The following is a 13045-nucleotide window of genomic DNA, read 5'->3' as shown; positions in this document are numbered from 1 at the left end:
ATGCACGCCTAGCGCTTTCTTCTCTCTTTTTTCTATGAAGGGGGGGGGGAGAAGCCAAACACACAGCAGTGCATTGTAGTACAACAGAGAAAGAGTGTGTGTGTGTGTGTGTGTGTGTGTACGTGTGTACACACACACACACACACACACACACTTGCCTTTTGCTGGCTTCCAGCAAGCCTCAGCACAGGTTTTAAAAGGGCCAGAGAGACGGCAGAATTTGAAGTCCTCATCACTGAAGACAGCACCATTTCCCTCCAGTTTTGCAACGGAATGCCGCACATCTGCAGAAGGCTGCCAGCTGTTTTTAAACCTAGCCCATGCTCTGGGTGGATTGTCTGATCCAAGTATTTAAAAACAAAAGGGGGTGGGAATCTAATTTGGGAAGAAGAGGAAAGGAAGGGGGGAAGAAACACCAGGCAGCTTCAAAGTCTTAGACCTTAACAGGGAAGGAAAAACGCCTAAAGCACTTGGGAAAATCTGCAAGGAAAAAACCCCATCAAGTTGGGAATGAGTGCTGTTGTTTTAAAGGGGTTTGGGGGGGCTTAGATTCCTCTCCACACAGCAGTTTTCTGTCTATGGGTTTTAAAATATTTTTTCAGAAGACCAGCTACCGCTTGGCTCTTGCACAGATACCCAACCGCAAAAATCCATCCCAAGCTAAAATGAGCACATGCCTGCAGAGGCACTTTTTAAAAGGTTCTGGGCATGGATTAATGCTCTCCTGGATTTCGTATCACACACATGCACAGACATAGCCCACTGTGCCCTCCCTCCTTCACCTCCAGAGGGCTAGAAAGAAGTCCAGGAACAAGGAATTTCTGTAAACACTAGAACTTTTCATCTGTTTCAAATTGCATGCACACACTTGCCCTCGCACCCAAAGATGGCACTTTAACTTCATTGCAGAACAATCCATATCTCGCACACAAAAGAATTCCAAGAGAAGATTGCAGGAGATGGGGGCATTTTTTCAGAAAAGAAAAGAAAAAAATATGGATCCTACTATGCAAGTTTATTCTACCTGAGAGCCAAGAAATGAATAAATAAGCACAGGTTTTTACCCTCCATTAATGCATTTAAGAGAAATCTAGGTTTGCTTTGGGCACATGGTAAATAATTCTTTTCTTTTTCAATCCTGGCAGCAATTCTTTTCAACACTTTCTCTTTTTTAAAAAAAAAAAGTTAAAATCAACACAGGCAAACACTGGTAACTAACCAAACACAGCCAGCTAAGTTCTGCACAATGTATATATTTGAAGACGGCAGGCCCAGTAAGATAAACAGACTTTAGCAAGACAAAAGCATCTTTGGATATTTTAAAAGGTGCCCAGAAACAGGGAGGGGGGAGAGGGGGCAGTGTCCCCCCCCCACAACATTCTTCCATATTATTCTCCACCTCTACAAATTCAAACCACAAGATTTGAAAAGGTTTCTTATGTTATTCTCCATGCATTTAAATTATAAGCTGTGACAACAAAAAATAAATAAATCCGAATCTCTAGTAAAAACATATTATTTTGCAACTGAAATGCAAAAAACTTGATCCACAACAGATGTCATTCAAATCTTGCAAGGTGAAAAGAAGAAAAGTTTGGGAAGGGGAGAGAAGAGATCCTAAAAAAATATGTCCCCAGCCATCTGTCAGTAATGCCTGCAAACCCAAAATATCCGTGAAAGTTTGGAGGGGCTGCCAAATGGCTTTGCTAAACAGGCAAAATCTTAAATCTGCCCCTCCCCTGAGAAGGAAGGGAGAAATCTTCTCCCCCTCAACCCCACTTTATGCTTTATGTTGGGCAGAGGGCAAAAAACATACAAACCCTTAGCGATTGGAACATTCAGTGCTATGCAAAGTCACAGAATCCACACTGCAGAAAGAGTCCGGCAGTCATCAGCAGCAAGAATAAAACTGGCAATAAGAGAACAACTTCCAGACTTATTTAAGGCAACAGCCACCACCGCTAGAGCCGACCATCAGAGGCACCCAGTCTCCCAACACAGCCCAGTTTGCACAAATATCTCAGTGCGGGAAAGAGACACCGGTGTGGTACAATCGCTCCTCAGATTGTAAAGGGAAAGCTTTCCTTGCCCGTATTTATTTAAAATACAGGCATTTTGCTCAAGGGTTCAAGTTCAGCTGCACAGCCAAGGAAGGCCTGTTTCCCACTGCCAGAAAAGGGTGGGATCCTGCGGGTCTAGAATTCCACAGGTCTGGAATGCCGGCTTCTGCCAGGCCGGCCAAGATTTATGCTTCTCGGCTGCTCTTGAAAATGTGAGCGATGCTTTGTGTATGCTTGGGCGGGGGAGATTTCAAGGAATCCTGATGGGCCGACTCCTCTGGGAGAACAGGCTGGCTGGAAGGGACAAGGGCACCCCAAGCCAATGTAGGGCATAGCCTTAAAAGACAGGGATGGGGGGGGCTGTGCCCTTATCCAAAGCAGCCTGTCTGGCATTTTAGGGCGGGTTCCTATCAGTTCCCAAGCTTCATTCTATTGCATTTATTTTATTAGCGGTTGGAGGGCTGTTCCTATGGGACCCCCAGGATTTCTGGCTCACGGGACCTACAGCCATGTAGAGGAAGGGGTGGGTCTGTTTTGCAGGGAGGGGGCACAACAGACTACAGAGTATTCCCAAAGCCATACAGACTATTTAAGTAGAATCGCTTTTGGGAGTAGGGGTGGTAAGAAAGCCACCCTACCAAAGAGAGATTTGTCTGTTTTTAGGAAGCAGAATTAATGTGTCATCTTCATTAAAAAGGGGGGGGGGTTGATGTGGACTTAAGGCTGCCAGGCACTTCTATAAAGCCCCATCTCGAATTATTGGGCAGAGGGCTGCTCCCAAGGGATCCCGAGGTTTTATTTTGTTGAATTCATTTTTGTGGGGAGGGTGCTCTACGGCATGCCCAGGTTTTCTGTCTTATGGGGCCTTCAGTCATATGGGGAAAGGGCAGATCTGTTTGGCAGGGGGCTCAGTATGTTCTTGGGTGGGGAGGCAAACAGACTGCAGAGTATTTATCCAGCTATTTTTACTGCTATTTAAATGCAATCTCTTGGGAGTGGGGGAGAGAAGCCAGCCTACTAAGGAATTGACTATTTTTCGGAAAGCGGGATTATACAGTATATTTTTGGAGGCTGATAGGGAAGGAAACCAACCCAATTTTCCAAGCTTGGGACCCCCTAAAGTGTGGGGGGGCATTTTGAAGGTAAATTTGCAGAGGAAGGAGCAAAGGCGGACCCCCCCCGCACCGGCCTTCCTTCCACCCCACCCCCCCGTTTTCCTCTCCCCCAAATAAACTTCCTCTTTCCCACCCCCCACCCCCCGGCCACGTCTGCGTGTCGACTTACCCGCGTGGGAATGGAGGTTGAGTCCGGCGGCGAGGTACTTGGCGGGGCCGAGGGGCGCGGGCGGCAGTCCGGCCGCCAAGGGGGCGAGCCGGGCGGCGGCGGCGCGGTGGTGCCCGTCCATGGCCAGGCCCGAGAGGAGCGGCGGCGGCGGGAGGTGGACGGCGCGCGGGGGCCCGCCGAGGTCTCGCCCATCCATGCTGCGCTCCCGCCGCCGCCGCCGCCGCCGGACTCAGCGAAGGCGCAGCGAGGACAAGCGCCGCTGCCCGCGCCGCGCGCCCGGCCGCGCCACCATTCTCCGCGCGCGCGGGGCTCCGGCTGCCCAGGCGGCCCCGGACGGGAGCCTGCAAAAGAAGGCGAAAGGCGCCGCTTGAGTCTCGCAGAAAGGCGGCGGCAGCTCGAGTTTCCCTCCTAGACCCCCACCCAGCCCCACCGAGGGGTCTCCAATCTTCAGCGGGAAAGGAGAGCCCGGCATATATATATATATATACACACACAGAGAGAGAGAGAGAGAGCTGCCTTTTTTTGCGCCTTCAAAAAAGGCGAGAGGAGAAAAAGCAAGGAAACAAGGCTTCTTTACTCGCAAGTAAACCTCACGAGGTCCAGTGGGGCTTACTCCCAAGGAAGTGGGCGTCCAGCACTCCCCAAATTTAAAAAAAACACAAAGATTCTTCCCTGGAACCCGAGTTCACATTTTGAAGACTTTTTAAAAAATATTAGAATATATACGTTGTATTTTGTTTGCAGGGGGGAAATGTGTGTGTGTACAAAATAAAGGCTTTTTAAAAGTTGGGGAGGTTTCTCCCAAGCGGCTGTTTACTCGCGAGTAAGCGCCTTCGGCCTGCAATCGAAAGCTGCCGCCGCCGCCGGTACGCGCCCGTGTACCCGGGCAGCCAGCTCCGATGCGTTGAGGCTTAGTCTCGAGTAAATAGGCGCAGGATCGTGCCCCAGCCCCCCTTTCGGAAGCACAGAGAGAGCGTGAGAGAGACAGGGGCTTGCTTCGGAAAGGGGCAGAATCCGGCTCGCGTTCAGCGCGTTTGGAACCGCAGCTGCGCGGCCCGATCCGAAACGCCTTGGCTGAAAAGGACTTGCTCCCCAGGGGTGGAAAGGGCTCTTTAGGATCGCGCCCTTAGCCGAGACACTTTCCTGCCTCTCTTGCAATCTCGGTCATGGGGTGGGGGAAGATATGAGGAATTTAACCGGACCCACCTTCCTTGGCTTCTAGCTGTTATCTAAAATGGACTGTCTTTTAAAATCCCGATTCGTCTGTTTTTTGCCCTCTCCCTCTCCTCTCACGTCTTGCCCGGACACCCTCTTCCTCCCCAGTATCGATTTTGACAAATCCTCATTCCTTCCCCTCCATCTTATCAGATGTGGGTCGACAAAAATGTAGAAAGGGCGGCGGGTGGGGGGCTGGGAGCTCCTACTCGCCCGGAGGCGAAAATAACCCATTACATATTTTATCATCTTCTTAGCCCTGGAAAAGTATTTAATGTTTAACCTTTTACGCACACGCTGCAAGCTGGCCCAGATAAGGAGCCCGAGATTTCTTCACGCCACTTGGGCAAAATGGCTCGGAAGGAAAATGGGGTTGTTTTATTATTATTATTACTGAGGAAGCCACCAACCCGGTTCTGTTTCCAGCGACGACCTCGCTACACTGGTTGGAATTTAATAAAATATAATAAAATAAAGGTTTCTTGCGCTCTCCTTCTCTGCCAGAAATCGTGCTAGTTTCCTTGCTAGGAAGCCCAACTGACTGTCTTTAAGAAGCAAGGCTGCAATCCTCGCCCCATTTACCCAGGAGTAAACCCCACTGTCTTCAGTGTCTCTCCGGGTTCAATGGGGCTTAGTCCCCAGTAACACTGGCAAGAATAACCATTTGTATCCACCGTCTGGTTACTCAGCGGGGGTCGCTTCCAAATCATGGGACAGAATTTTTCTCTCTCCAAAAAATGAGGCTCCAGTGTCTGCCATTCAAAAAAAATCAACCAAGCCTTCTTTTAAATGAGGAGGAATGCAGAGAGAAGTTTCCAAAGTATTTTTGGTTGTTTCCCTCTCCCCCATCGCCATAAAATATTCCAAAATATTTAGAATTCAGCTCACTGAAAAAATGGAGGGAGTGGAAGAGGGACTTGTTGGAAAAGGACTTTCTTTTTCAAAGAAAGGCTATTCTCCCTCTCTCCAACTCTGAAGTCATTCACCAGCTGCCTTAAAATCACCAAAAAAAGAATTTAGTCGATGTTTTAGCTCTCTGTCCCCAGGGGAAAATATCGCCTTGGAATTTCCTCAGACTGGTTCTTATGAACTGGTTGATGAGAACGCAGAGTACAAAAATCCCCGTTTGGTCCCTTACTAGGATTAATTAAGAGTTTCTTACTTTAATCTGGGTTTAGTTAAAACTACCTCCGTGTTTATTAGACAACACCCACCCCAATCCAATACACGCCACTGAAATAGATACAAGATTGAAACGTTTGTTCCCATTTTCTTATAAGCCACCAGATAAATAAATCGGCGGCTTTGCATTTTAAGGATATAAAGGGCAAATGGTCCGTTTGTCCATTTCAGTTGCACGTATGGGGGTTTGGGGGGAGCCTTCCCCATAACTTCTAACTCTAAGCTTCAATTTTTTATTCTTTGGAGAGGGAAGGTTCTTGTTTTAATTCCTATTTGGCCTTAATATACACACACTTCGGATTCCTGTCTGTGAGATATGGGCACACTTTTAAGATCAGATGGGAATGAAAACCAGACCACCGCATCCAAGACATATATATATATATATTTGGGGTGCGGGGGGGCCGGTTGTGCGTGTACAGAATTTCATTTAATGCCTTTTACTTTCCTTGATCTCAGTTCTTAACCCCCCCCAAAAAAAAAACATGGCTGGACTCCTGATTTTAATTAAAAGCAGCCTAACCGAAAATGCCTGGTTCTTGGGTTCTCTTCGCCACGGAGAAGGGGGCGGGGAGGGGAGACCAAATCGGGGGCGCCCTGGTCCGGAGAAGAGGAATTTTGAAAAATTTGGAGAGGAGTGAAAGTGGAGAGGGGCGATAGGGGAGGGGGAGGACCCGGTCCTGAAATTGCCCTGGGGTTCCCCCCGCCCTACACTACTGATAAAGCTTTTTTTTTTTCTCCCCTCCCCAGAGACAACTTCCCAAGTCCGCAAGAGTTGCAAAGCTTACCTTTCGGAAGGAGTTGTATTGTTAATTTTTATCTAGTCCTCTTCTTTGGCATTCTTCGGCCGGGTTTTCTCGCACCTGGACCCCAACCCTCCCTCCCGCGTTTCAAAAAATTAGATCCACAAGCGGGGTGTTTTGGTTTTTTTCCGGGGTGGGGGCTGCAGCGGCCTTCCTCCCCCCTTCTTCCTCTTCCTCTTCCTCTCTGAGCATCCAAAAAGGTCCTCGCCTGGTTCTCCTGGGCTCCCCTCTCCACCCTGAAAAGCAGCAGGACAGGCGGGTTCCTCGGCTGGCGGCTTTCACAAACTCGGGTTCCCTCGTCGTGTGAACGGGTCCGGCTTCCTCGTAAGCTCCAGGTCGGCGCCTTGTCGGTCGGGAGACTTCAAGATCCACACATATACAGCCCGGGCTTGGAAGAGGTGCCATCCACCAAAAAAACCCCCTTTCAAGTTCCTCTCCGTGGATCTCTTAAAAAAAAAAAAGAAGAAGAGGGGGAGGGGAGGAAGGGGGGGAAGCCTCTTTAGCAATGAAACAAGCATTGTTCCTTGCATCCCGCCCCCCCTCCGGGCCAGCCAGCCAAAATTTCATAGTAGGCCTCCCCATTGGCTGCCCCGCCCGCCACTCAGCCTCATGTAAACACTTTGGCCCGCCGCCATCCTTATAAAGCCAATTATGGACCGAGCGGGGCGAGAGTGGGGAGGGGAAGTTTCAAGGCTCCCCGGCGGGGAGGGCTGAATGGGCGAAGCGGGCGGTGGGAATTCAGAGAGGCGGTTTCAAGGTGTCCCCCCAACCCCGTTTTTTTTTCCTCCGCCTCTGGTCTGCTCTGGCTGATCATAAACAGAAAATCGGGGCGGGGGGGGGAGCTGCCATCTCCAGCCCTCCCCCCAACCCCGAGGGAGGGGTTGCAAGCCGGCCACCGCCTCGCCTGCCCCACATGTCTTTGGGGGAGGGGGTGGGGAGACTGGTGGCCCCCGGAGCGTTTTTCGTGGCCCAGGCGGGTTGCAGCGCCTAGGAAGGAAGGAGGGAGGGAGGGAGGGAGAGGTGTCTGTTCCGCTCTGCGTGCTTACTCGGAAGTAAGCCGGCCTTAAACTCCCCGGGAGGAAAGCAAGCGCAGCATCGGTGGCCCGAGCCTAGCATGTTTACTCAGGTGTAAGCTTCCGCCATGTAACTCCCCAAACCCTCCTCCGCAGGTAAGACAACCGGGGATGGGGGTTGGGTAGGTGGGTGGGATGGAAACCACGCAGCAGCTCTGCAGCGACGGGGGCTTACTCGAGAGTAAGGCAGCGCGCTGCTGCTGCTGCTTGCCCAGGCTTGGGAGGAAAGCGACCGGGGGTGGGGCGAGGGCGCTCGGTATGGAGGTGCAGCTTACTTCCGAGTGAAGGTGCGTGGATCGGGGCCGCAGAGCACCTCAGTTTAGAGGCTTTATTTGGGGGTTCGTGGGGGGAGCGAAGCAGATCTGTCCTCTCTGGGAGTTCCTGTGGGGCAGAGCCAGGGAAAGCTGAACCCCCTCCTAGATATTGGGGCGGCCGGGGGTCTCGGAGCCTGATCCCAAACCCATAGCAGCGTCCCTCCCGTCCCCCCCCCATTGTAATCCGAATTAATGCCTTGGGGAGGGGTCGTCCCTCCGCCCCGGAATTGCTCGGCCCTCCATCCTATCCCCCCCCCAAGGCCCCAACTACACTTTTTAGGGACTTCGGATTTATCCTCACCCCCGAGAGAGACGGGAGAACCTTTAACACTGGGCTGCTCTGGCTTGATCCGCTTTCACGCCGCTTGGTTGTGTCTACACGATCTCTCCGGCCAACAAACATCCCAGGCCTGGTCTTGGGAGCGCGGTGCTGGCGAGGATATTTGCAGTTTAGGTCTGGAAACTTGGCTGCGAGCCTGTGCCCTTTGGCGTGGGAGTAATTGCCGGTGGACTTTGGGTCTCACTCCGGAGTAAACGGAGCCGGCTGTCCGGAGTCCAGTTTGGACTCTCCCCGCCCCCCCGCTCCAACATCCTCATTTCGCTTTGCAAAGCAGTTGAACCAGGGCGGCCGGAGGGACAAACTGGTTGCCTTTACAAACCGAATTGGCAAGTAACGTTTCAGATTTAGACATACTTTTTAAATGTATGTATATATACATAAACGAAAAGCAAAAAATATCCTATTTCCTGTTTTCGAGCTTGTTTTGAGTTAATATGTTGATTTAGCTGTGATAACTGCATTGCTAGGGAGATTGAGCTAGTTGTACCCTGGAGATCCCTTTGAACCGGTACCATTCTAGAATACTCCGTATTATTTTGCTGTAGCGGATTAAGCTCGCCCACCCCGCGAAGCTACCCGAAGGGGAGAGATCTGGAAGCTGCATTTGCTTGGACCGGATATTTATTTTGCTTGTGTGAATTAAGAGTGCATTTGCAATAATAATAAAACATTAAACAAAACAAAAATCGCTTTTGGACACTCTTATTTGCCCCTGAATGGATAGAGGGAAGGGAGAAAAATTGGAAGGGGGAGGGGAGACACCCTACCCTTACTTAATTCCAGTGTAAACGTAAAAAAAAACTCCACCTAGCAGTTTCAAACTGCCCCCGAAGCTCCAGCGAGGCAGTTTCTAGGCTGCCCTCTTTGGGAAGGAGAGAGCGCGGGGGGTGGGGGGGAGAGAAAGCGACCGAAAATAGAAGCCAAAGAAGAAAAATGCAAACTTCTTTTAATGGGTTTTTTTTTTTGGCGGGGGGGGGGCGTTAAAACGTCGCGATGCAAAAGGAGATAGCAACAAATAGCCAAGCTTGGTCTCTCTCTCCCCCCCCCCGGGCTAGTGAAGGAGTGACGACTTCGCCTCGGGACTGAATGGCTGGGATCCAAATTAGCGAAGGAGCAACAAGAGAATTGCTTTTTTTTAAAGCGGGGGGGGGGAGAGGAGGGGCGAGAGCCCCGCCGCCTGGGCAGAATGCAGAAAAGGGGGAGGGCTCTTTTCCCACCACTCGGGTTTTATTTTACAACGGTAACGGGTTTGCATGGAATTGTGTGTTGTTTTTTTAAGTCTGCAGATCTTATATTAAAAAAAAATGTAGGTATTCCCCTCCCCCCAAAACAAAATTTATTTTGCAGGACGGAGCCCCCTCTCAAGAGATGTGGAGCGAAGGTTGCATCCGATGCCCGGTTTTCCATGCAAGGGGGGGGGTGCTTGGTCGGGGGTTTTTTTTGGGGGGAGGGGTTACTGTATTTAGCCCCATCTTTTTCTGGAGCAGAGCAAGCGTACATGCCTGGATCCAGCCGATGGATTTTTAAAAAAACAAACACGCACCCCCCATAATATTTACTGTTTTCACACCCGGATCCTCGCCAGAAGCTGCGAGGTTTGATATGGGGGCGGGGGGAGAAGCTGTGCGATAAATCCTTGCTTCGTCAATAAAACGAAAGCGCTGCCTGTTTATTTTCCTTTTTGCAAAGGCGCGTCCTTTTGCAACATTCCCCCCCCCCCGGTAAAAAAAAATATATAAGCGGTTCCCACCAGGCCGGGGCGCAAATCTGCATTTCATTACAGCGCCCGAGAGCCCATCCCGCCCTCTCCGGGTTAGTGACCCACCCAGTCCCTCCCCCGCAGATTTTGCTCCCCGGCCGGATCCTCGCGCGTGCAAGGCCTGCCCGCCTTCCCTCCCGGAGGGGTTTACTCGAAGGCAAGAGGATTGCGCCAAGAAAAATACGTACAGCTCTTGCGAGCGGGGGGAGGGAGGGAAGGGCCCGATCCTCTCCCTCCCCCGCACGTCGTGGCCTTTTGCCGCTGCAAAAAAACAATGCACAAAGGGGGGGGCGAGGTGGAAGAGAGGGAGGTCGGGTCCCCACCCCGCGCGATCCCTCCCCAGCTGCGGGAGGAGATTTTGCAATTTTTAAAATTGCAATAAATCCCCAGTTGGGTCCGGTCGCCTCCGCGGCTGCAAAAAAGAGGTTCCTACTCGCGCGGAGTCACTGCAAGGCTGCTGGCGGGTTTTTCCCCCACCCTCGCCACCTTTTGCATCTCTCTCTTAAAAAAAATCCAAAACCAACAAACCACCCATTTTTTAAAAATTCGCTTTTCCCCCGCCTGGTAAACAACAGCTGGGAGCCATCTTGGCAGCAGGGTGGAGTATGGGGGGGGGGCAGAGGAGGACGACGAGACGTCTAAAAAGAGCCTTACTGAAGATCGCTCTGCGCTTTTCTTCCTTTCCTTACCTCTTTCCCCTTATTTCAGTATTTTTATATATTTTTAAAAACCTGTTTGCAACGCGCCGCCTTCCAGGTTAGTGCATGGAAAGAGCTGTCCGGCAAGGCTTGCAGTTCCACGCCGAGCTTTTTCCGGGGGGGGGGGTGTTGGGGCGCCCTTAACCAGAAGTTATTGCATTTTCCCCCTTTAATTTTTATCCGGGGGGGGGGGACATGCTTTGCCGTAAGTATTTAGACCAATTCGTCTGACTTTAGATGGAGGGAGGGGGCTGTTCTTCATTTTCACCATCTTCCCCCCCCCCACCCCGCAAAAAAATAGCACATAATTCCCTTTCCCATCCCACCAAGATCTGTGAAACGTTGTGTTTATTTTTAACAGCCAGGAGTGTTGCTGGTGGTTTTTGCAACAAACTGTCGAGCCCAAAATGTATATATATTTTTTCTCCTCCTGAATAGATCGATCGATCGATAGATTCTCCTCCCAATTAGGTTTGTCCATCCTGAAGCTGGAGCTTAAGAGTTGCAGTTATATCCCCAACCCCCCCCCCCAAAGCCTATTTAACAGCACAGCCTGTGGATGTTTACTCGGAAGTAGGCCCTATTGTGGCTCAGTGTACTCTCAGGTAAGTGCACAGGATTGTAGTCCTAAGGATTTCTCCCCCCAAACAACAACAACAACCCCAGATTTAATTCAGTAGATGTCCAGGGCTAATATATCCTGAGGAATCGTAAATGCATTAATTTAGGAAGCTGCCGGGACCACAGAATAGTAAAAATTTCATTTTTTCCCACCACTTACCAAAGGTCGTTCTAACCTTGAAGCAAGCTTTACACACACACACACACACACACACACACACATACAGCCCTCCTCCTGCTTCCAGATTCTCACCCCTGATGGAAGCTTTGGGGCTGCAACCCTACGTCTACTTTCCTGGGAGTAAACCCTATTGAAATCACATTTTTCCTTATAATAATAATAGAATGCTTAACTGCACAAACATGTAATTGCTTACAGAAACACATTAGTGAGTTTGTAGTAGTGTTGTTACACTACTTCCACTGTGGGTAGTACTTTCACTATGGCGTCTATCACCAGTTTACACTACATTCCTATTAAATTTACAAGTCTTCCTTTCTTGTTTTTTCTGTTAAATAAAAAAAAAATCACACCCCAAATCTCACGTGTTATAGTTTGCAGTTTTTGTGTGTGTGTGTGATTAGATTAGCAATGCTGCTTGTTACGAAAATAAAACATTTTGCTTGGTTTTTTTAAGCTGTTGGTGGTTATATGGAAAGCTTTTGGGAACCGATATATTTTTTTTCCAGGCACCACCCTTGTGCTAGCAAAGAAGAGGGAAAGAGAGAGGAAGCCGGTTTCACAAATTATTTCTAGAAGATCAATAGCGCAGTCCTGATCATGTTTACTCAGGAGTCGGACCCACTGCAAGTGTGTGTACTAGAACTCCGTCCTTAGAGAGGAACCGTGAAATATTTATTTATTAGACTTGCCTGCCTTAAGAGGGTAGGAAAGGGGTTAGAAACAGTCAAGGTCTCTCCCCCCCCCCCCCGCACTTATTTTTTCTTTGTATTAAAGCTTTCATGTATAAGATCAAAGTCTTTTCCCATGTGTCCCCCTTGCTTTATAAAGCTTGCTAGTTTTAAACCTGTGGATTGCAAAGCTTTTTCGATTTTGACCCCCCTCCCTAAAAAGACAAATTCTCAACTGTAGGCTGCCAATTTTGTCCCAGTTTATGGAAATGACCATAAACTATTTTGGCTCTGGCTGTATTTTATGTGTTCTTCCCCCATCCTTCCAACAGACAACTTGATTTATTTAAATAGGTGTTGTGGCAAAGGTGTGGGGCATCTTCCTTCAGCAACAACTGGGGAATCTTTTAGGGTTTGGGGGTTTTCCATAAGGGTTTGGTGGATGAGATACGGGTTTTCTGGTCTCTGTGCCCATGTTTCAAGACTTGGATGCAGCAAGGGGGTGTTGACCCTTCCCCCATTTGGGTGTTCAGCTGCTGAAACCCAAATATAGCTTGCCTAAGAAAGGGGGGGGTCCGGTCTGAATATTTGGCTGTGTGTCTGCCTGGGCACAGGCCTCAGTGGGTCGATAGCCAGATACCGATATATGCATTTGCACAAGCTGGCATAAATGGCAATATGATCTTACAGAGTTTCCTTTTGGCAATGCCGCGCTGTTGTAACCACCTGATTTAAAAGCCCAGTTCTGGGCAGGGAGGAATCTGGCCTTAAGAAGGATCCTCGCGCTCCCTCCCTCAAACCACCAATGATGTAAAACTTTAAATTTCCCAACTGGAAATCCTGG

At 49.8% G+C, this 13045-nt stretch overlaps 1 protein-coding gene and 2 long non-coding RNA genes across 6 annotated transcripts in view; 2 read left to right on the top strand and 1 right to left on the bottom strand.

Annotated features, from left to right (window-relative positions):
* TNRC18 (trinucleotide repeat containing 18) overlaps positions 1–8965 on the bottom strand; it is a 121280-nt gene extending 112315 nt beyond the window's left edge. For 3 of the 4 annotated variants that reach the window (XM_083474637.1, XM_083474638.1, XM_083474639.1), the window contains exon 1: positions 3345–3555. In XM_083474637.1, coding sequence (XP_083330763.1) covers positions 3345–3540 — 196 coding nt within the window. In that variant the 5' untranslated portion in view covers positions 3541–3555. Of the gene's footprint in view, positions 1–3344; positions 3556–6529; positions 6991–8232 lie in introns of those variants that run through there. The other variant, XM_083474640.1, reaches the window with a different exon arrangement.
* On the top strand, positions 6997–8957 carry LOC310693131. The gene is made up of 2 exons (XR_014518990.1): positions 6997–7713; positions 8212–8957. It is a non-coding gene; the product is annotated as an uncharacterized lncRNA (long non-coding RNA).
* A 280-nt stretch (positions 8966–9245) lies between the features above and the next one.
* LOC310693771 lies at positions 9246–11252 on the top strand. The gene is made up of 2 exons (XR_014519381.1): positions 9246–10786; positions 11167–11252. It is a non-coding gene; the product is annotated as an uncharacterized lncRNA (long non-coding RNA).
* Positions 11253–13045: the final 1793 nt, after the last annotated feature.

The sequence above is a fragment of the Podarcis liolepis genome, assembly GCF_965112155.1.
Source record: "Podarcis liolepis genome assembly, chromosome: 14".
In the NCBI taxonomy this organism is placed as follows: domain Eukaryota; kingdom Metazoa; phylum Chordata; class Lepidosauria; order Squamata; family Lacertidae; genus Podarcis; species Podarcis liolepis.
The sequence above is the reverse complement of the archived record's forward strand: the minus strand, read 5'-3'. Positions and strand labels throughout refer to the sequence as shown.